The sequence below is a fragment of the Leptopilina boulardi genome, unplaced genomic scaffold, assembly GCF_019393585.1.
Source record: "Leptopilina boulardi isolate dan_hultmark-lab unplaced genomic scaffold, ZJU_Lbou_2.1 LbouV2_214, whole genome shotgun sequence".
In the NCBI taxonomy this organism is placed as follows: domain Eukaryota; kingdom Metazoa; phylum Arthropoda; class Insecta; order Hymenoptera; family Figitidae; genus Leptopilina; species Leptopilina boulardi.
In genome coordinates, this window is record NW_026137768.1 from 3,892,939 (window position 1) to 3,915,248 (window position 22,310).

Consider the following 22,310-nt stretch of genomic DNA (forward strand, 5'->3'; position numbering starts at 1 on the left):
AGTCTCTGTTTCCACGAAATAGAATCAACGACTCACATGTGGACAACAAACGACCTAAACAGTGATGCACAGCTGTACCGGTTGTCAATTCAAAACCCCAAGAAAGGTGCGCTTATTTACCGCTCAACCGTTGTTCACAGTTGTTTCACTTGCCTTTACATGCGTGAAGAAAGTATGAAAAATTAGTGCTGTGAACGTGAGAAAATGGAAGATTAAATATATACAGGCCTCCGATCGACTTTAAGGCGCAAAAAAAGTCGATTTACATTAAAAAAAAAAAGTTGATTTTGTAATCTAATATTTAGGACATTTTTTTTTACAAAATACGTCTTTTTTAGTATAAAATGCAAATCTTCTTTATTTCAATTGAAATTTAACCAAAAATTTCAATTTAAAACCTGAAATTTTCCATCTAAAACTTTTTCAAATTTAATAATTTCAATTAAAACTCAATTCCGAAATTCAATTATTTTTAATGATTTTTATAATATTCTTCGAAAGTTTAATTATCTGAAAGCAATTTCAATTTAAAATTTTTTAAGTTCAATTTTTGTCTTTAATTTTGAATAAATTCTTCAGCAACGGAAATCGACAAAAAATTTCAAAATCACTTGCATTCAATTATTTTCAAATATTTCAATTTAAAATCATCAAAAATTTAATTATTTGTAACATTTTTTAACTAAAACTTTCTGAAATTTAATAACTTCAACTATGAACTCTTTCGAAATTCAATTATCTTAAAAAATGTTATCTTACATTAATTATGAAATTATTGTCAACTAATATAATTTTCATCAAATTCTTCAAAAATTCAATTATATATTTTTAAAAAAGGTTATCTAAAATGTTTTAATAAATGATTTTTCATTCTGTAAAATTTAATTATTGTTTGAAAATAAAAAAAAAATTCAGTAAAAATAGAGAACAATTTAGTTTTGAAAATTTTTGTGAGTTTAAATCTTGAGAATTTCTCTAATTCAAAATTTTCTTGATATAAATTTTTTTTCTTTTGTAAGTCCGTTTATATGGAAATAAAACCGAAAGTAACAATTTTGAAAATCGACAGGTTTGACATTGTAAATTTTAGCTCAATATAATTTCGTTAAATGAAAAGCGATGAAAATCAAATTCAGTTAAATAATTCAATTAAATGAAAATTCTATCAAATAATTCTATTAAATAACAATTTCATTAAAGGAAAAAACAAAAGTTCGGTTATACGCAAATATTATTAAATTAAAATTCGGTCAAATAAAAGTTCGGTTTTCTACTCAATATAGTATAAAGTGGAGAAATTGAATAAAAATATTTTTAAAAAATATACAATATTGAAAATATTAAAATATTCTCACTCTGGTGAATATTTTTCTTATTTTAATTCGTTTTCTTCGCCTTTGTTTTTATATTTTTTTTCTTTCATTATAAAATTATGTAATTGGTATTTATATTTTTTAATCAAATGTTTTTAAAAACCTGTTTAAAGAATTTTACTTATCAAAGTTGGTATTTTTGACATTATTTTAATTACTATTTATATATATTTTTTTTTTTTTGATCATTCATACAAATATTCCCAGTGAAAAATAATTTGCTGACGAGGTTTAACTACATTTCTGCAAGAAGTAGATTTCCGTTTGTGTACTCGCGTAAATACTTATGACGTCAACTTGTTAACTGTTAACGCATCTTCTACATCGTGTTTACCTCTGGAATTGATTTTGATACCGTTAGTGCATCTCTTGATTACACAGCACCTAATTACTTGAGGCATATTAAACCGTTTTTTTTGCAACTTCTGTATTTTATAGACATTTTTAAATAATATGGAAAATTTATTGCTTGAGTGAAAATTCACGCTCGCTGAATTTCAAATATATTTTCTCTTTAAAAAACTTAAAAAAAAAAATGTGTTCAGTCTTTTTTTCAATTTTAAAATGTGTGAGAACTCCAATATATCTCCATAAAGAACGTTTTAATTACATTTTTAATTACTTTTCCTTATATTGATATAGACTTAAGAAATATTTTCCGATTTTTTTTTTATATTTATTGTAATGATCTAAATTAATTGGAGAATTTAATTAAATTTTTCCTATTTAACTGTTTTGATAACAAAGGTGAATATTGATTATGATTTTTGACGTTTTTATTCTATCATTAAAATATAGATATAATATACTTTGTATTGTATAATATCTACCAACCTCGCTCTGAAATATTGATTCAATATTGTGTGCTAGATATACTAAATTCTTATCTTATATTTTTAGTTCGACCAAATTTTGGTACAACTGTAAATTTATTGAAAATATTTTAAATAATTCAATTTTCAAGAATTTTTTTTAAAAATTTATTTAAAATTATTAATTTTATCTTTTTTTGACTCTTAAAAATAATTGAATTTTGGAAAAGCTACAGTTTGTTCTAAAAAAAAGTCATAACTATTTTGTTTTTAATTAATAAATTAAATAATTGAACATTTTATTTTGTAAATTTAATTTAAAAAAAGGTTTTTACAATTTATTCATATCTTAATTTAAATTAATTTTGTGCAATTTAATTAATGTAATATGTGGAATATATAAAATGTAAGTCGGAAGTTCGTCCAAAACCGGAAGACTATGAATAAATAAATAAAAAAATAATAATTCCTTAATAAGAAGAATTGGATAGAAATTTTTCAAAAAAATTTATTTTGATAATATTTCAAAATTGAACTGAGACAAATTTGCCAGAATTTCAAAAATTTTAAATTTAAAAAAAGTAGGTCGATCCACTGAAAATCATCTGATTGATGAAGTATTTTTAAAAAAATCTAGTTTTTATATTATATTTGAAAATCGATGAATTTATAAGTTCTTTGACAATAATATTATAGAATAAATTTTTTTTTGGTGCTATTAATCAAAAATAGAATATTCACGATGCAATTTCGTAATCTTTATTTTGCATATTTTTAAAAGCGTATAAGTATTTTGTAAAATAAGTCGAAAAATTTGCATTTTAATAGTCAGAAAAAGTCGTACAATCCGAAGTCTGTAAAACGTACTGATTTTAAATTTACAAATTGTTAAAAAAAATTGAACGCTTCTTTATAACCCTCATTTATCCACACTTTAAAAAATTTCAAATTAATTTCTAGAACCACGACGAATGGAAATTTCTAATAGATTTTTGGGACATGAAATAAAATAATGAAAAGACAAAAAAAATTCTATTACTTACTTTATTTGTATAGACAATTAAACAATACATATACATAGTACATATGTACGAATTACGTCTCTCACTTAAATCTAACACATCGACAACGTGCGAAACGGTGACCATATCATAACATTAATGAATGGCCAATACCGTCGCAGCTACGATATTTGATAATAAAAATTAAGTGTTACTACCCTGTATAATGCATAATGCAGAGTTTCAATGATATCGTTATGCCTACACGTATATGATTGTATTTCATCAATATTCGAATGACATCAACGTTTCAAGGGAAGCAATGTGAAATGGATCGGGATTTCACTCGTCTTTCACTTCCAGAGAAGAAAATACTTCTCATGAACAGCAAAGCTCAAAATGAATTATATTGCACAATTACAATTTTATAAAATAACAATTATAATACTTTTTTTTTTTTTTTTTTTCAAAAAAACCATCGATTCTTATATTCAATTTTTATAAATTTGATCTGAAAAAAATTGTTTTTAAAAACGAGTGCTCCTCTATTATGGATTTTTTTTAAAAAAAGAAGTCGATCAGTCAGAGTTTGAAGTCGAGATCGCAATACCAATGTGAATTTTTTCCTACTTATGTAATACAGAACACTTTAGCCTAAGTAGTACTTTTGGTTAGTAAGGCTTATAAATGTTAGTATATTGGTAATAATGTATAATGATAATAGTAATAATAATAAAAAATTCATAAAGTATAATAGTAATAATAATAATATAATAATAATAATAATAATAAAAATAATGATTTTTAAAAAGGCAAAGAGTCGAATTAAAAAAATGATTGATAAGTCCGATGAGAGTCAATCTGACAAATACAAACAAATTAGATGTCTCGAATCAGACAAATCAAGCATAAAAATTATTTTCGACTTTTTTACCCTCACATACGTTATTTGTGCTACGTACTTTGAAAAATTTCTGGTCGATGAATCAAAAAGAAATGGTCCCTAACGCAATGTCAACTATATAATTATAATATATAATCTAAAAAGTTGAAATTTTTTTTTTTGCTGATAAAATTTTTTTTTTACTTAAAACTTTGTCCCTCGTCCGCGGTATAAAATAGTTTTCTTAATGACAGATCTACGCACAATTGCGATGATACTTTAAATAAAATACTGAAATGTTCGTTAAATACGAAATAGCAGCCTTCGTATTTAGAATCTTCTCGACCCTGTCAGTTAGTTTTTTTTTTCTAAAAACTACATTTTTTTTTTCGCGTTATAGTATATTAACAATTCAGAACTCATGTAAAAAAAGAAGGTACAAAATTGTATTCATATTTTTGTTCGATCGCAAAGATATTGCAGGATTTACGTTTCTAGAAATGCACAGCGTACAAAAGTACTTGCCATTGACTACATTCGATCCAACAATGGCTTTGAGACTAACTTATACATTTTTTTGTGATTTTTCATTTATTATATTTTAATTATTACAGGGAGAAAAATCTTTTGAGATTATTTGAGAATCGTGATGGATTCATAAAATTCAGTGAATAATAATCAAAATAGATTTTTCTCTTAGTCTCTAGACTACGGGATCGGTATGGAAAGCGAGTATAGATCGCCTATGGAGCAGCACGATATTTTTTTTTTTTAACGTTACGTATCATATATGGCTCTGCTCACAATTTTTTCTTTATTCTAAAAATTCATTCATTCAACAGTGTAAAGAAACTACAACTGTTGTGCGAATTGATCAACTTTCATGCGAATTCGTAAAACTACTTTTTTTTAATTAAAAGGATACAAGGCTCGGAGTAAATAAAAAAAAAAAACCGCATTTAGATAATGCGAAAGATAATAAAAATGGTTTTTAACTAAAATTTCGCGGTAAATCCAAAGAAGGGTTTCCTCCTATGGAGACAGTGGTATGTTTTTAAAGATCAGTGTCATACCAGGCTGCTACCTGGTTGTTATCTTGAGGCGGTGCTGGAAGTTCTTCGAGATGATCGAAACTGAGATCACCTTCTGGTGCCACGTCCATAGTGTCCATTGCACCATAAGTAGAACCGCCGCCTATTTCTAATCCTTGCATTGAATCTATTGGTATCTGGTCATAACCTGCTGAAAGAATTTATATTTATTATCCAACACTTTTACTATAAGGTGATATTTTCACAGAATCTTCAAATTTAGAGGGACAACAAATATATATTTTTTTAATTTTACTCTTTTAAAAAAAAAATTTTTTTTATGTTAATTTATGGCAAGCTGGTCAGAACTAAATACTTATTTAAAATTAATTTCACTCAAATTCAAAAAAATACAGTTGTACAATTTTCAAAAAACATTTTGAATTAAAATTTCTTGTTAAATAATAATTTAAAAAAAACATTTTGTGTTTTTTCTTAAAAATTAGTGAATTTTTTTATTTAATTTTTATAAATGGTTCATTTTTTTCTTTGAAAAATTCTCTACAATTCTGATTTTGTGTTTTTGTTAAATAATAATTCGTTTAAAAAATATAAAAAATAAAAATTTTATTTGTTTATTAACTTTTGAACAAAGTATTTTTTAATAAAATTCAACGAATAGAAAAAAATTTTCAAAAAAATTTGATTTTAAAATCCAAGAAATTTTTTTTTATCCGGAAATACTGAAAACTCATTATTTTTTAAAAACAAATTTTGTGCTGAATTCTTTATATCTAGAACAAAAGCAAAACAATCATAAAATTTATAAAAACTTTAAAAATTTTCAAAATAATTCAATTTTTAAATTAAAAAAAAAAATAATTTTTTCTCAGAAATATTCAAAAATTGACATTTTTCAAAAATAAATTTCTAATAATTTTGAAAAATTAAATTTTTTTTAAAATTGTATCTTTTTCAATTTTTAAGAGTATTTTTTTGTTCTCGACTATTCAGTACAAAATTTGTTTATGAAAAATAATAACTTTTGAATATTTCTGAGTTAAAAAATTATTCTTTGAATTTAAATTTGAAGAATTTATTATAAAAGATTGTGAATATTGTAAGAATTTCTTTTAGTTCTGATCTTGCATAATAATTTACTTTTAATTATTCGAGTCCTAATTCTTATTTTTCCAAAAAAAAAATTTCTAGCAGAACTTTTTTAAATATAACTTTTATAACAAATTATTTAAATAATAAAAGTTTGTTTATTTAAAATACTTATTATTATTGTAAGTTATTTTAATTATATATATATATATGTGCGATTCCAAGTGAGATTTTGACTTTTTCGGAGTAGGTTAACCGATTGCAATGAAACTTTGGAATTTTGTTATATATGGTAAGACTAATCTTTAACGTAAATTTCAGCCTAAAATATTTGTTAGTTTACGAGATTTGCAATAATAACAAAAAATTTAAAACTGCTATATCTTCCGTTCTAATAAACGGATTGAGGTCTACTTTTTTTTAAAATGTCAAGGAAAATGAGAGGAATAAATCTCTTTCAGAACATTTTTTTATAATTTTACAACTAAAAAAATTATTAAATAATAATTGAATAACTTTCGCGCGACTAACTAAAATTCAATCACTTAAACGCTAAAATGATCTTACCTGTGTTTTCTTTAATGTTCCAAAGGATTTTTATTGTAAATGTAAGTTTAACTTAAGAAATTTTATTAATTTATTAGTATAAACAATTGAGATTTCTGCTAGTTGACGTGCAGACGACATTGCGCACGCAGCATTCTCACATAGCCAATTTAGTCCACGAATCACGTCAGTTGGCTATGTGAGAATGCTGCGTGCGCAATGTCGTCTGCACGTCAACTAGCAGAAATCTCAATTGTTTATACTAATAAATTAATAAAATTTCTTAAGTTAAACTTACATTTACAATAAAAATCCTTTGGAACATTAAAGAAAACACAGGTAAGATCATTTTAGCGTTTAAGTGATTGAATTTTAGTTAGTCGCGCGAAAGTTATTCAATTATTATTTAATAATTTTTTTAGTTGTAAAATTATAAAAAAATGTTCTGAAAGAGATTTATTCCTCTCATTTTCCTTGACATTTTAAAAAAAAGTAGACCTCAATCCGTTTATTAGAACGGAAGATATAGCAGTTTTAAATTTTTTGTTATTATTGCAAATCTCGTAAACTAACAAATATTTTAGGCTGAAATTTACGTTAAAGATTAGTCTTACCATATATAACAAAATTCCAAAGTTTCATTGCAATCGGTTAACCTACTCCGAAAAAGTCAAAATCTCACTTGGAATCGCACATATATATTTTTTTTTAATGAAAATGAAAAAAAATTGTGAAATAAATAAAAAAAATTTTTTGTTGTCTCTCCAGAGATCGTATGACGTCATAAGGCAAAATACCTAATAACGTATATACGTACTAGAGGCAAGGCTTCATAGTGGAAAAATGTTTTTAAAACAGGGAAGATGGAATTTTTTCTTTCTTTTTTTTTTTCTTTAACAAAAATAGAGTTATAATAGAAAAGTATATTAAAATAAAAAAAATTTATGCTGGAACTGCTTTGAATTCAATTTGTAATTTAAATGTGTAATTTTTATTTTGAAATATTTTAACTTGAATAGAATAGTTTGAAAATTGGACAATCATAGAACAACGAATTTCTCAGAAAATTATTTCATTTCTAAAAAATCATGTTTTATATTTTTTATATTATTCATAATAAATAAATATTAAAATTTCATCCTAATATTTATTTGCAATGTATTTAAAAAATTGAAATATTTTTGGAACAAAATAATACTTTAAATAAATAATAAAAATAATACTTTAAAGAAAAAAAAAAAGTGTCGTAATTTCCAGACAAAAAATACCGTGGATGTCCCAGTTACCGTCCACCTAAGACCTAGTTTCCGTCCAGTTTAATTTTCAAAATAACATTTATAAAAAAATTATTTTCTTTTATTTGTTTACTTAAACTAATAAGTCGATTGTGTGACAAAAGGAATAAATTATTGTTAAAAAATAATTTAAATTACTATACGAGATATTTGTAAAATGGACAGAAATTGGGACATGGACAGTAACTGGTACATCCACGGTATATAACATTTAAAAAAAAAAAAATATATATATACATATATAAATGATAAAATATGTAAAATATTTCAAGCTTCAGATCAAATCAATTTTTAAAAAATTTTCCATTTGAATTTTTTAAATGTGACATAGAATTTGTAATCAACGTACTTTTTTTTATTAGAATTGCAAAAAAAGTGTAAATCGATTTTTTGGTCGTAAAAATTCCCAGACGCGGTTACAAATAAAAGTAATAATGTAAATTAAATTTGAATTTTATTCCTCCGTGTATATCCTTCTGTAGGATTTTTAAATATTAAATTCCCTCTTATTCTTTACATATGAAATCCCAAGAAATAGTTCCCTTGAATCCATAACTTGTATTTGCCTGCGGTTTTTTGGCCAAGGGGAAAGGAAAATACATAAAATCTTTATCGTACACAGACAGTTTATTGACTGTCAAATTGTTAATGGGGAAATTTTATGTGAAGCGGATAACTACGATCTTGGTTTTTCAATATTACTTTTAAATTATTTTTTTACTAAAAAAAATACATTAAACGAAGAATATTTTTAAAAATGATCGAAGTCTAAAAATTGGTTTTTTGTTTTTTAATTTTTAAAGTGAAAATTAATCTAAATATCATCACAAATATACAAATTAAGTAAATACTGTAATCACATTGTAATACAAATTGCATGCTGAGAAAATTTTTATATGTGACAAATTTTCATTTATTTTATTGAGACTGACAACTGCTGTTATAAAATACAATTAAATACTAGAAAAACGATAATACATAAACAAAAAACAATTTAAAAAAAAAGAGAAAAACAAATATTTTTGTAAAAGAAAAATTTAATCTACAGACGAAAGATGAACATGAAAGAGAAAATTTAATCAAGTCGTGCAATTCATAAAAAAAAGCGTGTGAGACATTCTGAATAATGGAAAAAAAGAGACTGGGAAAAATGACCAATCAAGCATGCAAAAGTAAATTGGATTAACACACAAGCATTTAACATGGAATAAACAAAATGCAGGATGACATTCCACATAAGTATTAAATTTCACCTATATGTTACTGCGAGATTTTCGTGACAGATGTATGTGAGGCATTCTATTTCAACTCGTTCCACCTTCAAAAGACGATCGCTAGCAGAGCGTTTTTCAAGAGATTTTTATTATATAAAAAAGAAAATAATCTTATAATGTTATACACTATTTCGAAAGAGAATTTAATAATCTTTCGATTGGTCTTAACATTTTTTTAATTTTCTCACAATTTCATACAGAAATCTTGATTTGAAATATAAAACTCATGATATCTCAAAACACCCCCCCTTCAATTTTATTTTAATATATATGAAAATAAAGCTTAGTTTTTCTAGTTTCAAACTCCGTTTGGTTTATCATGGACATTTGTGAGAATTTTTGGATAACAGTGATTCAAAATATCTGTTTTTGAAAACTTTGACACGAAGTATGAAGTTGAATCCTAACCCGCATTCAACCTACGTCACACACGAATTTCATTGTTTTGATAAAAAATCACAACCTGTACAATAATTTATTTGAAATATTTATTTATTTATACAATAATTATCTTTAAATAAATAATTTGAATAAATGTGTTCTAAATATTTTTAATTTAATCTTCTAATAGCTTTTATCTATCATTAGCATAATTTTTATTATTTATAAGAGACAAATAAAAAGCAATATTAGTATACGCAATATTGCGAATTTTTGCACCGTGATAATAATTGTTGCTATATGAGAACAATTTTCTTAATTTTTTGTACTTCTGAGATTTTTAAGCAAGAGTTCTTAAAAAAAGATTTAATGAATCTAAAACAATTTCAGGAACACAAAAATATCACACCTTCATTCCTGTTTCTGAAACACAAATGCTTTTAAAAAAATATTCTTCGTCCGAGGAAAGTAAATTTTTCAAAACTAAATAAAGAAAAAAATTTGTTATTTAAAAATTAGTATTTTTTCAAGGACTATAATTCTTCTGTGTTTAATTTTTGCTGAAATAAAAAATGTTTCGTTTAACCTACAAAAAAATGTCTTTTTTTTCATAAAATAAAAGTATTTATTTAAAATTTTCCTCCAATAATAATTGCATTTAATATTAAAAAATTAATTTGGTGAGTAATTTTAAATTTAAACTTAAAAATCACTTAAAAGCATTTTATTAAAATAAATACGATATTATTAATCCCCTTACAGAAAATTTTTATTATTATAGGTTGCGATTTTTTTTCAAAACAATGAAATTCGTGTGTGACGTAGGTTGAATGCGGGTTAGGATTCAACTTCATACTTCGTGTCAAAGTTTTCAAAAACACATAATATTTTGAATCACTGTTATCCAAAAATCCTCACAAATGTCCATGATAAACCAAACGGAATTTGAAACTAGAAAAACTAAGCTTTATTTTCATATATATTAAAATAAAATTGAAGGGGGGATGTTTTGAGATATCATGAGTTTTATATTTCAAATCAAGATTTCTGTATGAAATTGTGAGAAAATTAAAAAAATGTTAAGACCAATCGAAAGATTATTAAATTCTCTTTCGAAATAGTGTATAACATTATAAGATTATTTTCTTTTTTATATAATAAAAATCTCTTGAAAAACGCTCTGCTAGCGATCGTCTTTTGAAGGTGGAACGAGTTGAAATAGAATGCCTCATGTACTTAAATTTAAGTCCAAGGGTTAAGCTGCTGTTAAAATAACAAAGAGTTAAGAATTTAACGTATTTAAATAATCTATATAAATACAGAGTTTAATCTATGAGGATAGAGTGAGAATTGTAGTCAGATTACCAAAGTTTAGGTTGAAAAATATATACATTTTCACGTGCATTTCTGTTAGTCAAATAACTTGTTACAAATAAAAGACTAGATTAATATTTCACAATAATCTTAAATAAAGATTTTTCAAAAATGTTTTATTTACTCTAATAAATACAGTTATTCTGCGGACTTTATTTACAGGTCTCGGATCGCAAAAAAAAAGTCGTTTTTGTCAATTTAAATTAGAAAAAAAAAATTCGAAATAGTCGATTTTTCAAATTTTTATAAATAAAATTTATTACTTAATAATTTATTTCTATTAATAATTTTATTTACCTAATATTTAAAAATCGAAACAAATTTTTGTGAATTTCAAAAATTTCAAATAAAAAAATATGAAAATTACTTTTTTTTTTAAAAATTTTCAAGTCTGATTTATGCAAATAAATTAATTTTTAATTTTACTTTGTAAAATAAGTCAAAAAAGTCGACATTTATTAGAATAAATCGGAAAAGTTATACAATCCGAGGCCTGTAATTATTTATTTAAAAAGAAAACAATAAAAACCAATAGGGCTACAAAGTATATTTTAATATCATTTCTATTAGTATTGAAAAAAAATATAAAAAACAGTTATAATTTTTATAAACTATTTTTTTATACAATTTATAAAAAAAATTTTTTTAAAATTTATAATAAAAATTTTTTTTTAAAAAAAAAGTAATTGTATAAAATAAATTATTGTCAGATCTCTGAAAATATAGTATTTGGGGAAATTTTAAAAAAACTATCCTTGAGAGAGAAGCAAGTAGTGAATTTTTGAAAGAAATTTTTTACCTTGTTGTTGATAGTTTCGTCCGCCATGACTGCTATGGACACTTGGGGGTCCTTGTCCATACATACCGTCATAGGGTTGATCAGGCCCAAGAATGTCCTAGAGAGTAGGTATAGCAAAGGTCAACACAAAATTTATTAACTACAAGCGTGTCGTGATTCCTTGGATCGCTGTAGGAAGCTCAGTGGTGTCAATTGACTAGTGAAAAACTGATAAACTCACTACTACATTTAACGGAAAGTTATTTAACTCTATATATATTTTTTTTAATTGAAACTGATAAAAATCGATTTTTCACATTTATATGATAAAATATATAATATCAATTTAAAGAGCATTCTCATGCAGGTGAGAAAAATAATAATTTCTCTAGCCTATTTCTATAGAAAGTTGTTTCATCAGGCACAACAATTAATATATTTACATTTCATTCGCTTTTTTAATTATATAACGAAATAGTATTAACGTATTTTTTAAATATTTAACTAAGATATATTTTGAATTTTTTCTTCTATTATTAACAGTTTTCAAAAATGGTTATAATTCAAAAAACTATTAATTCTCTTGGTACCCTTTGGAAATATTTCACATAATCTTCCCTTCGTAAAAAAAACTAATCCAGTATTAAAAATAAACAAGTAAAGTACTTTTTTACTTTTAGTTTTTAATACAATTTAAATTTATCAACTTTTCGTATTTCTCATATACTTTTCAGCAAGATCGATTAAAAACTTTTAAAAATAGAATTTAAAAAAAAAAATAGGTAAATACAACAAAATAACCTATTTTCAATACATTTCAAAACCTCAAGGTACAACTTTGATCTTTTTGACCTGGAATGTCTCATTTCCATAATTGATGCCTATTTATTGGGATCGGCAGTCTTGACGTCATAAAAGAAATAACTTTGGTACACGTTTTTAAATAAATTATATAAAATAGAATTAATTTTAAATTTTCGAATATTATAAAATAAATTCTAAATTTATATAATTAAAAAAATTAAATTATTAAAATTTAAATATTCAATTTAATATAAGTCGATAATTTGTTTATATAGAGAAAATGCATTAAATGCCCGGCATATTATATTTTACCACAGAAAATATTGAATGAAAAATTTTGCTTTTAAGATTTTTTTTTTGTTTGCAAAACCAATTCTTGTGAAATTAATAGATTTAATTAATCAACTGGAAAAATGTTATTTTATAAGTAAAAAGAACAAATTTTGTTTTCTTTACAGATTAGATTTTTTAATTTACTACTTTTTAAAATACGTAAAAGTTAAAAATAAATATAAATTTTTTTATGATTTTTAAATCATTACTAATATAAAATAATAAAAAAATGTTTAACCAGAGCCATCATTGTTCCGATCCCAATTATTTCGTTTTTCTAAAGTTTTTGAAAATTTAGCATTACGATCCAAGAATTACAATTAAAGCAAAAAATTAATTTATAAGTTTTAAATATATATTTTTTAACAAATCAAAAATTTTGATTTTTATGTTAATTTTAGTAGCTCTAATTCCCCATTTCTACCGTCATAAAGTAGTTAAAATAAACTTCAAAAAAAACCCAAGGCAAGAATTTTATTCAAATTTCCTTTTAATGTACTTTAAAAATAAATTAAAAGTACGGTTCTAAAAATGAGCTACGAATGACACAATGAAAGAATTTTCTAATTCGTAAAAAAAAATTCAAAATTTCTAAAATAACTTAATTTGTTTAATTTATTTCATAATATATTTTAACAGAATTACTGAAAACGAAATTTCTTTAGCTCTTTTTATGCAGAATTTAATGGACTTATCAATCATTTATTAAAACTTTTCTTAGCTCTTAATTTAACAGCTTTTCAAAGTTTAATATACTTTATGACGGTACTGAACTATTAGAAAATTTTATAAAAAAACACCTTTTTTTTTAATACAAAAAAGCGTGGTTAATAGTGAATTATTTAAAGAAATGAACACAGAAATATCGCGTGATTTTTGTAAGTGCTAGTGCTTCCTAGGTTAAAAATTAGTTGTGCGTAATGAATCAAATATGATAAATAACAATGCAAAACAATCTTTATATAAAATAATTATATAAAATAATTATATAAAAAAACAATTCTATAAAGTAAACAGTGCTTTTAAATTACTTTTTAAGAAAAATGTTTCTAAAAAAAAATATTTATAAATTCATATCCGATAAAGAACACTCATTGAAATTATATCTTACGAACATTCGACATTAATAAAATAATAAAAGCTTTTACATATAAATAAATACTTATTTTAAACGATCTATTAAAATACTATTACAGACTTTAAAATAAAATAAAATTTTCTCACCTGTAAATCAGGAGCCATTCCGAAATCACCTCCATTCCATAAATTAGTGTCTTCACGGAGTAGTGAATTAGTTAATTCCATGGAGAGCCTTTTCTTATATTCTTGCGGCTTATCTTCCGACATGCGGAATAAAACTGCTGCCGCGTATGTGGCAACGCCTTCATTTCTCGAATGAAGAAGTTCAGTTAAAGGCGCCGTTGCACCTTCCTGTTCAATCACTTCCGCACCTTCTTTATCCGCTGCCAATTCGCACAATACTCCAGCCGCCACGCGTTGGATATTTTCAATCTCATTGAACAACAACTAAAGAAAAAAAAAAAAAATTTAATTAATTCTTTTAAAAACAATTTAAAATTAGAGAATATTAAGTAAAATAAAGTGTAAAAATATATTCTAAGACAATTTATATTAATTTACAGTTATTTTATTTATATGAAAAAAATTGTGTAACTAGTTACGCTGAGATTTATTTATTATAAAAACAGAAAATAATTATTCAATTTGAAAAAAATGTTTACCTGAACGAATATTGGAATCACAGTTTGAGATCGAATAACACTTCTATTGTGTGATTCTCTAGCGAGAATGTGAAGAGCTCCGACAGTTCCTTCAACAATTTCTTCCATTCTCACTCCATCGGCATAGGCTCCAGGTGTTGCTTGACTTCCAGCACTAGCTACGGATGACCGTTGCTAAAACAAAAAAATATTGGTTAATGTGAAAAATATAAAATTCAAGAAAAAAATTGATTATGGCAAAATTTTTCTTGCAATCAATTCTACGACCATTTTTTTTTAAATTGAAATTTAGAACATGAAAATTTTTAAATTAAAATATTCTATTTTGACTTTATAACAAAAAACTAACAAGACTTCTTCGAAGTTGCTTGCGAATAACAAAAAACATATTACTATTATTCAGTTCTTAAGAAACATTTATATTTTGTTTCATTAATTTTAGTACTTCGGTACAAAAGGGCTAAATTTTCTTTCTCTGTAAGCCCGTTTATATGTAAATAAATAAATACTAGAAACTGAACTTTGTTAGAAAACAAATTTTAGAAATCAAACTTTGTTAGAAAAAAAAAGTTTTAGAAATTATTTTTTAGAAAAATCTTTTAAAAAAAAAATTTTGTATGTTGTTTTCGTTCTAAAATTTGTTTTCAATTGATTTATAGGAGTTTAAATAAATATCCATAATAAAAAATGATAATAATGTACCCTCTGAGTGTCTTGATACGCTCGCATGAGAAGCCTGATAAGATGATGAATTGCTCCGTGTTCACGAAGTGGAGCATGATTTGCTGAGCATAGAGCCAGATTTCGAATCAAGCCAATAACTGCCTTTACCAATGGCCATCGAGATGGTGGCTGAAGAAGTTTTACAATAACTTGTATACCATAATTTATGCGCACTGCATTTTGTGCCATTTCTGCCTCTTGATGACGGGAAGTCAAATGACGTAGAGCGCAAACAGCTGGTTCCGTAATTTCTTCTCTGTCACCAGCATTAACAATTGTACGTACCAGAGCTTCAACTCCTCCAACTTGACAAACTGTTTCCTGTTAAAAAAAAAAAATGATACAATTCTTTAAATTAATAATTCAAATTTAAATATCGATTAATTATAATTATTATTAATTATTTAATTTCAGTTTCCTTTATATCAATTTTTAAGATTTCAATTTTTCCTCCCAATTTTAAATTTTAACCGTTTATTTAGTCCTCGGATTGACTTTAAGGCGAAAATAAGTTGTTTTAATTGATTTACATTTAAAAAAAAGTCGATTTTTTTATTTTAACTTTTAATTAGTTAATAAATATTTAACTTTAAATAACTAATGTTATTAGATATTAAATTCAGTTTATTAATTCCTTTATAATTATTTTATAAGAATATTATCAGGAAAATTTATTTTAAATGTTTCAGGACCGAACTAAGACAAATTTTCATAATTTTAATTAAGTAGGACTAATTTAAAACAAAAATTCTTAAAATTTCATTAAAAAATTTTTTTGAAGTCTGATTTATTTAGAATTTATTCGAAATTAAAAGTTTGGCATACTTTTTCGTTTTAATGGTAAAAAAAAATTTCGTACAACAATTAACCCCTTAACTGCTGATGAGGAAGATTTTGATCGTCAAATCTTCGTCATCGCAGTTAAGAGGTTAAGTTTAACATATTTTTAAATAATTTTTTAAAAATTAAATTGAAGATTTTAAATTTGAAATAAATTTTCTGCAAATTTAAACTGTTGTAATTTTACTTTTTAATTTCTGAAAACAATTCAATTTCAGAGTTTTTATTTGAAACTTTTTTAAAGAAATATGAGAGAAATTTTAAAGAAATATTACAATTATTAAAAATAATTGAATTTTGGAAGAGATACCAGTTGAAATTTTTAGAAATAATTGAATTTTTAAATAATAGTATAAAAATCATTAAAAATTAATAAATTTTTAAAGCTACAGTTGAAATTTTTAGAAATAATTGTCAATTTCATTTTGTTAAATTATAGACAGTACCTAATTAAATTTTACTGAATTGAAAATAATGTATTAAATAATTTTAGATAACATTTTTTTTCAAGTAATTGAATTTTCAAAGATTTACAATTTGGATTTTTGAAAATAACTTCAACTGATTTTTGATTAAAATTTACGGTCATTTCTGTTGCTGAAGAAATTAAATTAGAAATTACAGACAAAAATTGAATTAAAAAAATTTTTTAATTGAAAAATGTTTTAGATGGAAAATTTTAGAAATAACTAAATTTCAGAAGGTTTTAAATTTAAATTTCTAAAAATAATTGAATTTCAAGTGATTATGAATTGATATTTTTTAAATTTTAAACAATTATTATTGTATTTCATAAAATTTGAATTGAAAAATAGTTTAAGATAATTGTCATTTTCTTAAAAATCGAGAAAACCATTTATGTATGGGAAATGTAAAAGGCCGAAAGGTCATACATATAAAACCAAATAAATAAATAAAATAGTTTAAGATAATTGAATTTGATTAAAATTATTGAAATGAATTAATTTAGAGAAGAATTTCAGTTAAAAATGTGTAAAATAATTGAAATAAAGAAGATCTGCATTGTCTACTAAAAAAAGACGGATTTTGTTTAAAAATTTTGTAAAACATCGAAAAAAAAAGTCAAAAAATTCGTATAAACCGAGGACTGGAACTTTTAAATGTAAATTTTTAAGTTTACAATAATTATTCGAACCAGTGGTAAATTATAATTTACCTTGTTACGATGATTGTTGCAAGTAAGATTGGAGAGAATGCCAGCGGCACATGTAACAACATTAACATCGCTAGATCCAAGGACTTGCACCAATCCTTGAAGCAAAACTCCCAAACCATCAACTTTAGTTCCAGCGTCTGATAAATTTCTGAGTGTCCAGAGACAATTTTGTACTAGCCTCTGACTTGGATTACCAAGATGCATAGCCAATGCCTGCATTCCTCCAGCTTCAACAATCGCTGGTTTATTGCTCGAACAAACTGATAGAACTTTAAGAACTCTTGATGTTGTCCACAAGAGCTTTTCATAATCATATGAACGCATAATTCGAACCAATTCAATGGGTCCCTGAGAAGCGAGAATAATAAGTTTGCTCTCCTGATTTCCATAGGCAAGAATTTGCAGGCAATCAGTGACAATTGCCAAGAACTTGACGTTGTTTCGTTGTAGAAGAGCGACCATTTTTTGTAGACCACCAGCAAGTCGGACGGCCATCTTGGAACCTTCTTGATGAAGAAGAAGATTGTGAAGAGTTGTGATAGCGTAAAAGAGAACTGATTCCATTGGTGAGCTGAGAAGTTTGACGAGCGCTGGAATTCCTCCACTTTTGAAAATTGCCAATAAACCTTGTCTGTGATGTGATAAATTGTGAAGAGTGCCAACCGCAGCTTTAGTGGATTCAAGATCGTCGCTGTTGGAAATAGCGCGAATCAATGCGGCCACCATTTGAGAGCTGTTCATGATAGCGTGACGCGAAGCCTCCTTCTTTGAGAGTTGATGAACCATCATTGCTGCCTGAGAAACAACGACTTGATCTTCATCGTTTAAGAGTTTAATCAATTCGGGAATAGCTCGGGTTGCAAGTTCAGCATCATCTTGATAATTGATGAGATTAACCACAGCGTGTTTCAACATTTGACTTGGCTCCGCCAATCGTTGAACTGCTGTTGGTTGAGCTGGATCATACTGTGTTGATGGAATTTCGATTCCTTCCTCAAGTGTTTCGGGAAACATGGCAGCTCGCACTCGCTGAGAACGAGTGTGGCTCAGCTGAGAGTTCATTTCTACAACAATTTTTCAACGGTATTTAATAATTAAGACAATTTTTAATTTTTTTTTTCCAAATTAATCAAAATTGAAATTAAGATTTATAAAATTTACCATCTACTTGATCTTGAGTAAATCCTTGTGCAAAGCCTTGATCAAGGTCAAACATCAGCTGATCTCCTTCCATTTCTTCATCTTCCTTTCCAGAAAGGGAAGGAGCCTGAGTGGCAGCTCCCGAATGAATACCGGAATCACCCATGTATGAATTTTGTTGCCACATAAGTGTTTGTTCTTTAGCTGATCCCATGGGCAGGTCGCCAGGACCTTGATAATTTCCATGCGACACTGAAATAAATATTTGCATAGAAATTTTTGTCGTATTTTCATCATTTACTTGATTCTTTTATATATATTTGTATAATTCCATTTAGAAGAAAATTAGTACATATTTTTCGAGTTCAATATTCATCGGTGTTTTGTTTTTTTTTTTTTGTCTATTTATATTTTTTCTTGTTCGAAAATTTATAAAAATGATTTTTTGAGTTTATAAAATGTATGATTAAAAAAAATCCAATTTACGATATTGTTTTATATGTTTATAGTTATTCATTTGAGACATATAAATATTCCTTATAACTTATTACACATAAAAAAAACAACGTTTGACTACGTTTACATTTTAAAACCAAAATGACTGAATATCAACCAATTTTTTGGCTCAAAATAAGTTTCAATTAATTTTTGGGCTTTGAACACTATAATTAATTGTTGAATAATTTAAAAAGTATTGTTTAAATTTTTATATTGTTTTTTAAGTAACAATTTTATTAATAAAAGAAGAATAAATAAAATGATTTTAGAATAATTTATTTAGAATTTAGTTAAATAATAATTTAGTGAAGTTAATATTTATTTAATAAAAATTTGGTTAAATTTTGTCTATTGGAAATTTTACCTTCGAAAATTGTAAAAAAAAAATACCTTAAATTAAAATTAAAAATTTATTAAAAATTAACATTTTATTTGACGTTATAAATTATTATTTTTTGATAAGCTGTTAGTTGCGTTCATTCAAAAAGTTAAAAAAAATTAATTTTTAAAATTTATTAAATACTAATTTTTTTTTTTGCTAAAAATATACTCACTGGGTCGGGATTGATTTGATGTCATTTGGTAACTCATGGTTCCGACGGATTTCCACACCTGAAGATAAACAATTACATCAGTAAAAATATTTAAATTTGAATAAAGGAAATACCCAGCTGAGAGTATTAATACCTGAGATTTAAATTCTCAGTTAGGGTAATAAAACAACATGTCCCTTTAACAATGGGATATTAACTTCTAAATTATAATCCATTGATAGTAGTAATTATGTCCACTTTCTTTAAATATTTACTGTGAGTGTATTATTCAAAATAGAAAAAAAAATTTATGAACCTAAACATTTCTTTCAATTCTTTTTTCAAAATTTAAATCTTTTTTGCTATTGTTAATTTTTTTTTTGTGTAATTTAATTAAAAATAAAAATTTATTTATTTTAAATAAAATGTTATATATAAAAAAAAATTTCGATACTAATTATAATATTTAATTATTCAGTTGAAAATAAATTAAAAATATTTTCTTCTAAAAACGATAATTACCACTTTTTTAAATATTTTTATTTAAAAACAATAAACAAACTTCATTTTGAAAAAAAGTAACACACGTTAAATATGTAAATTTTGAGTCATACTGAGTCAGTTTACTTTTTTGTTCTATCCAAACTGATTAACAATGTCAATTTACTTTTGCTCCAAAAACAAACGCTAATTTGCAAAAATAAACGACCCCAAAAATGAAACATGGAACATTTCACAAAAACAATTGATTCTTTGTAGGTGATGAAAATCAAAAGAAGAAATGTCGGCGTTCTGTACCATTATAACGATCATTCTAAGAAAATAAACGACTCATCCATACTAGTCATATTCACGATAACAGATTCACAAAACATTTCACTGACAAATCGGTGAACTTACGTAGAAATTTTCTAAACTTTTACTCCTTTTTTTCAATTATTAAAGTCTTTAACAAAAGAATAACAAAAGAAAAGTGAATATGTTTTTTTTTATTATAAGATGAGAAAGTGGAGTCTGCAAAATGTGAGAGAAGTCGGTTCGATTTTTTTTAGTAAGGGAAGGGTTTAAAGCGTAGGCGACGCATCACACAACAAAGGGACGAAGCGTGCACTGCATCTCGTATTCTGTCAAATTAGTAGTGGTAGTTGACAGAAGTATGCGTACTGCAGCATCAGATACAGGGGTAAAGAAAGAGGAATGGGATTTTTCAAAGGGATGGCAGAAGGGAGTAAGGGGGGGGGGGGGCGATAGAGCTTTGACACACCCAGCGTAAACACGAATAACATTTTTTCAAAGCACCTTCAAATAATTCTATAAGAAACTCACGAGACTTTGCGTTCACTTACCGTTTTTCAGTTAATGAAAAATAGCGGAATTCCGATGACCGGAACACAGAGAAATATTATTAATTAGACACTTATGTAAATCACTTTTATCTTCTTCACGCAATCAGGCAGATCTTTACAGATGCTTAATTCGTCAACTAAAAATGGCGGAGACCGACGCGCTACTGCATCAGCGGTCGGCGGCTATACCACTGCAATCTCCAAACAATTGCAGCGCCACCTGCAAACATCTAGAAAATCTCCTCAGGTATTTCTCATTTTCTTTCTTCCATTGTATTTCCATTTTCGTTGTTAGAGTAAAAAATTGTTATATTCTGAATCGATTTGTTAATTACACACGAAATAATAACAAAAAGTGTTTATTGTTTATATATAAATATGCCTATTTAGTGACAGTTAGTGTTCTAAAGACAGTAAATTACGTCAAGAAGAGAAAGAAGATTACGGTAATTTACCGGTAAATTACCGGATCGTTTTTTCTCTGAGAATTTATGAGAATTTTTACTTATACTTTTATCCTTGTCTGACACGTGCGTTGTCATGACAACGTGTATGACGAGGATAAAAGTACAGACATATGTTCCTGACTGTATAATTATTATTATAATGAAAAATATCTTTGTTACAATATATAATATATATATTAATATATTAATATTGATATAATATTACATTATTATATTGAATCAGGTACATTTATATGCCTGCACTTTTATCCTTGTCTAACACACATGTTGCCATGACGACGCACGTGTTAGACAATGATAAAAGTGCAGGCATATATACCCGACTGTCATCTTGTCAGTAAGAACACAGAGAAAATTAGGGTGCAGTCCCATGGAGCAGATTAGCAGCTTAGACGTTGACCAATAAAAAAACAGTCTCTAACGGAAATGCAAAATTTGCCGCGAGAGACTAACTTTTGATTGGCTGAAATCTATTCTGCTAATCTGCTCCATGGGACTGCACCCTTACAGTCTATTATATTCATTGTTCAAATTATTCATTTAATAACATGTCGGTCGTTTATTTATAACTTACATACTATAAAAATACATATTTAAATTTAAAAAAGGCAATTATCAATCACTTAAATGAATATTCTCATAAATTCTTTTTTTTTCGGTAATTTACCGCAATTTTCTTTCTTACATTCTCAGGTTTCAATTTTACCGAGAATTTTAAAACACTAGTGACAGTGATACCAATCAACGAAAAGAAAATTGTAGAAGCAGCTTAAACTTCCGAGAAGGGGTGAAACATTTCGGACGTTCTATATTAGTTTTTTTTTTTTTTTTTAAGAGCGTACCTTGTTG

The 22,310-nt window shown here is 25.6% G+C and overlaps 2 protein-coding genes across 5 annotated transcripts; one reads left to right on the forward strand and one right to left on the reverse strand.

The window, feature by feature from the left end:
- Positions 1-3,215: 3,215 nt before the first annotated feature.
- LOC127279038 (armadillo segment polarity protein) lies at positions 3,216-21,143 on the reverse strand. Of its 4 annotated transcripts, none has more exons than XM_051301134.1 (9): positions 20,995-21,143; positions 19,670-19,727; positions 18,639-18,869; positions 17,478-18,541; positions 15,440-15,781; positions 14,738-14,911; positions 14,220-14,522; positions 11,880-11,976; positions 3,216-5,308 (listed from the first exon to the last, which is right to left on the reverse strand). In XM_051301134.1, exons 2-9 carry the CDS (start codon positions 19,704-19,706, stop codon positions 5,124-5,126), a joined length of 2,433 nt encoding a protein of 810 aa, XP_051157091.1. In that variant the 5' UTR covers positions 19,707-19,727; positions 20,995-21,143; the 3' UTR covers positions 3,216-5,123. The 4 variants fall into 4 exon arrangements, with proteins under 4 accessions (XP_051157091.1, XP_051157090.1, XP_051157093.1 ...); XM_051301133.1 differs by having other exon boundaries at positions 3,216-5,311; XM_051301136.1 differs by lacking the exon at positions 11,880-11,976 and having other exon boundaries at positions 5,150-5,308.
- Positions 21,138-22,286, forward strand: LOC127279040 (uncharacterized). Its single transcript, XM_051301138.1, has 2 exons — positions 21,138-21,440; positions 22,155-22,286. Exons 1-2 carry the CDS (start codon positions 21,138-21,140, stop codon positions 22,185-22,187), a joined length of 336 nt encoding a protein of 111 aa, XP_051157095.1. The 3' UTR covers positions 22,188-22,286.
- The last annotated feature ends 24 nt before the right edge of the window (positions 22,287-22,310 follow it).

Coding starts and splice junctions, on each gene's coding strand:
- LOC127279040 (XM_051301138.1), top strand. CDS start 21,138: ATGGCGGAGACCGACGCGCTACTGCATCAGCGGTCGGCGGCTATACCA. Junction 21,441..22,154: donor AGAAGAGAAAGAAGATTACG/GTAATTTACCGG, acceptor TTACATTCTCAG/GTTTCAATTTTACCGAGAAT.
- LOC127279038 (XM_051301133.1), bottom strand. CDS start 19,706: ATGAGTTACCAAATGACATCAAATCAATCCCGACCCA. Junction 18,870..19,669: donor ATCAAATCAATCCCGACCCA/GTGAGTATATTT, acceptor TATTTATTTCAG/TGTCGCATGGAAATTATCAA. Junction 18,542..18,638: donor TACTCAAGATCAAGTAGATG/GTAAATTTTATA, acceptor AAATTGTTGTAG/AAATGAACTCTCAGCTGAGC.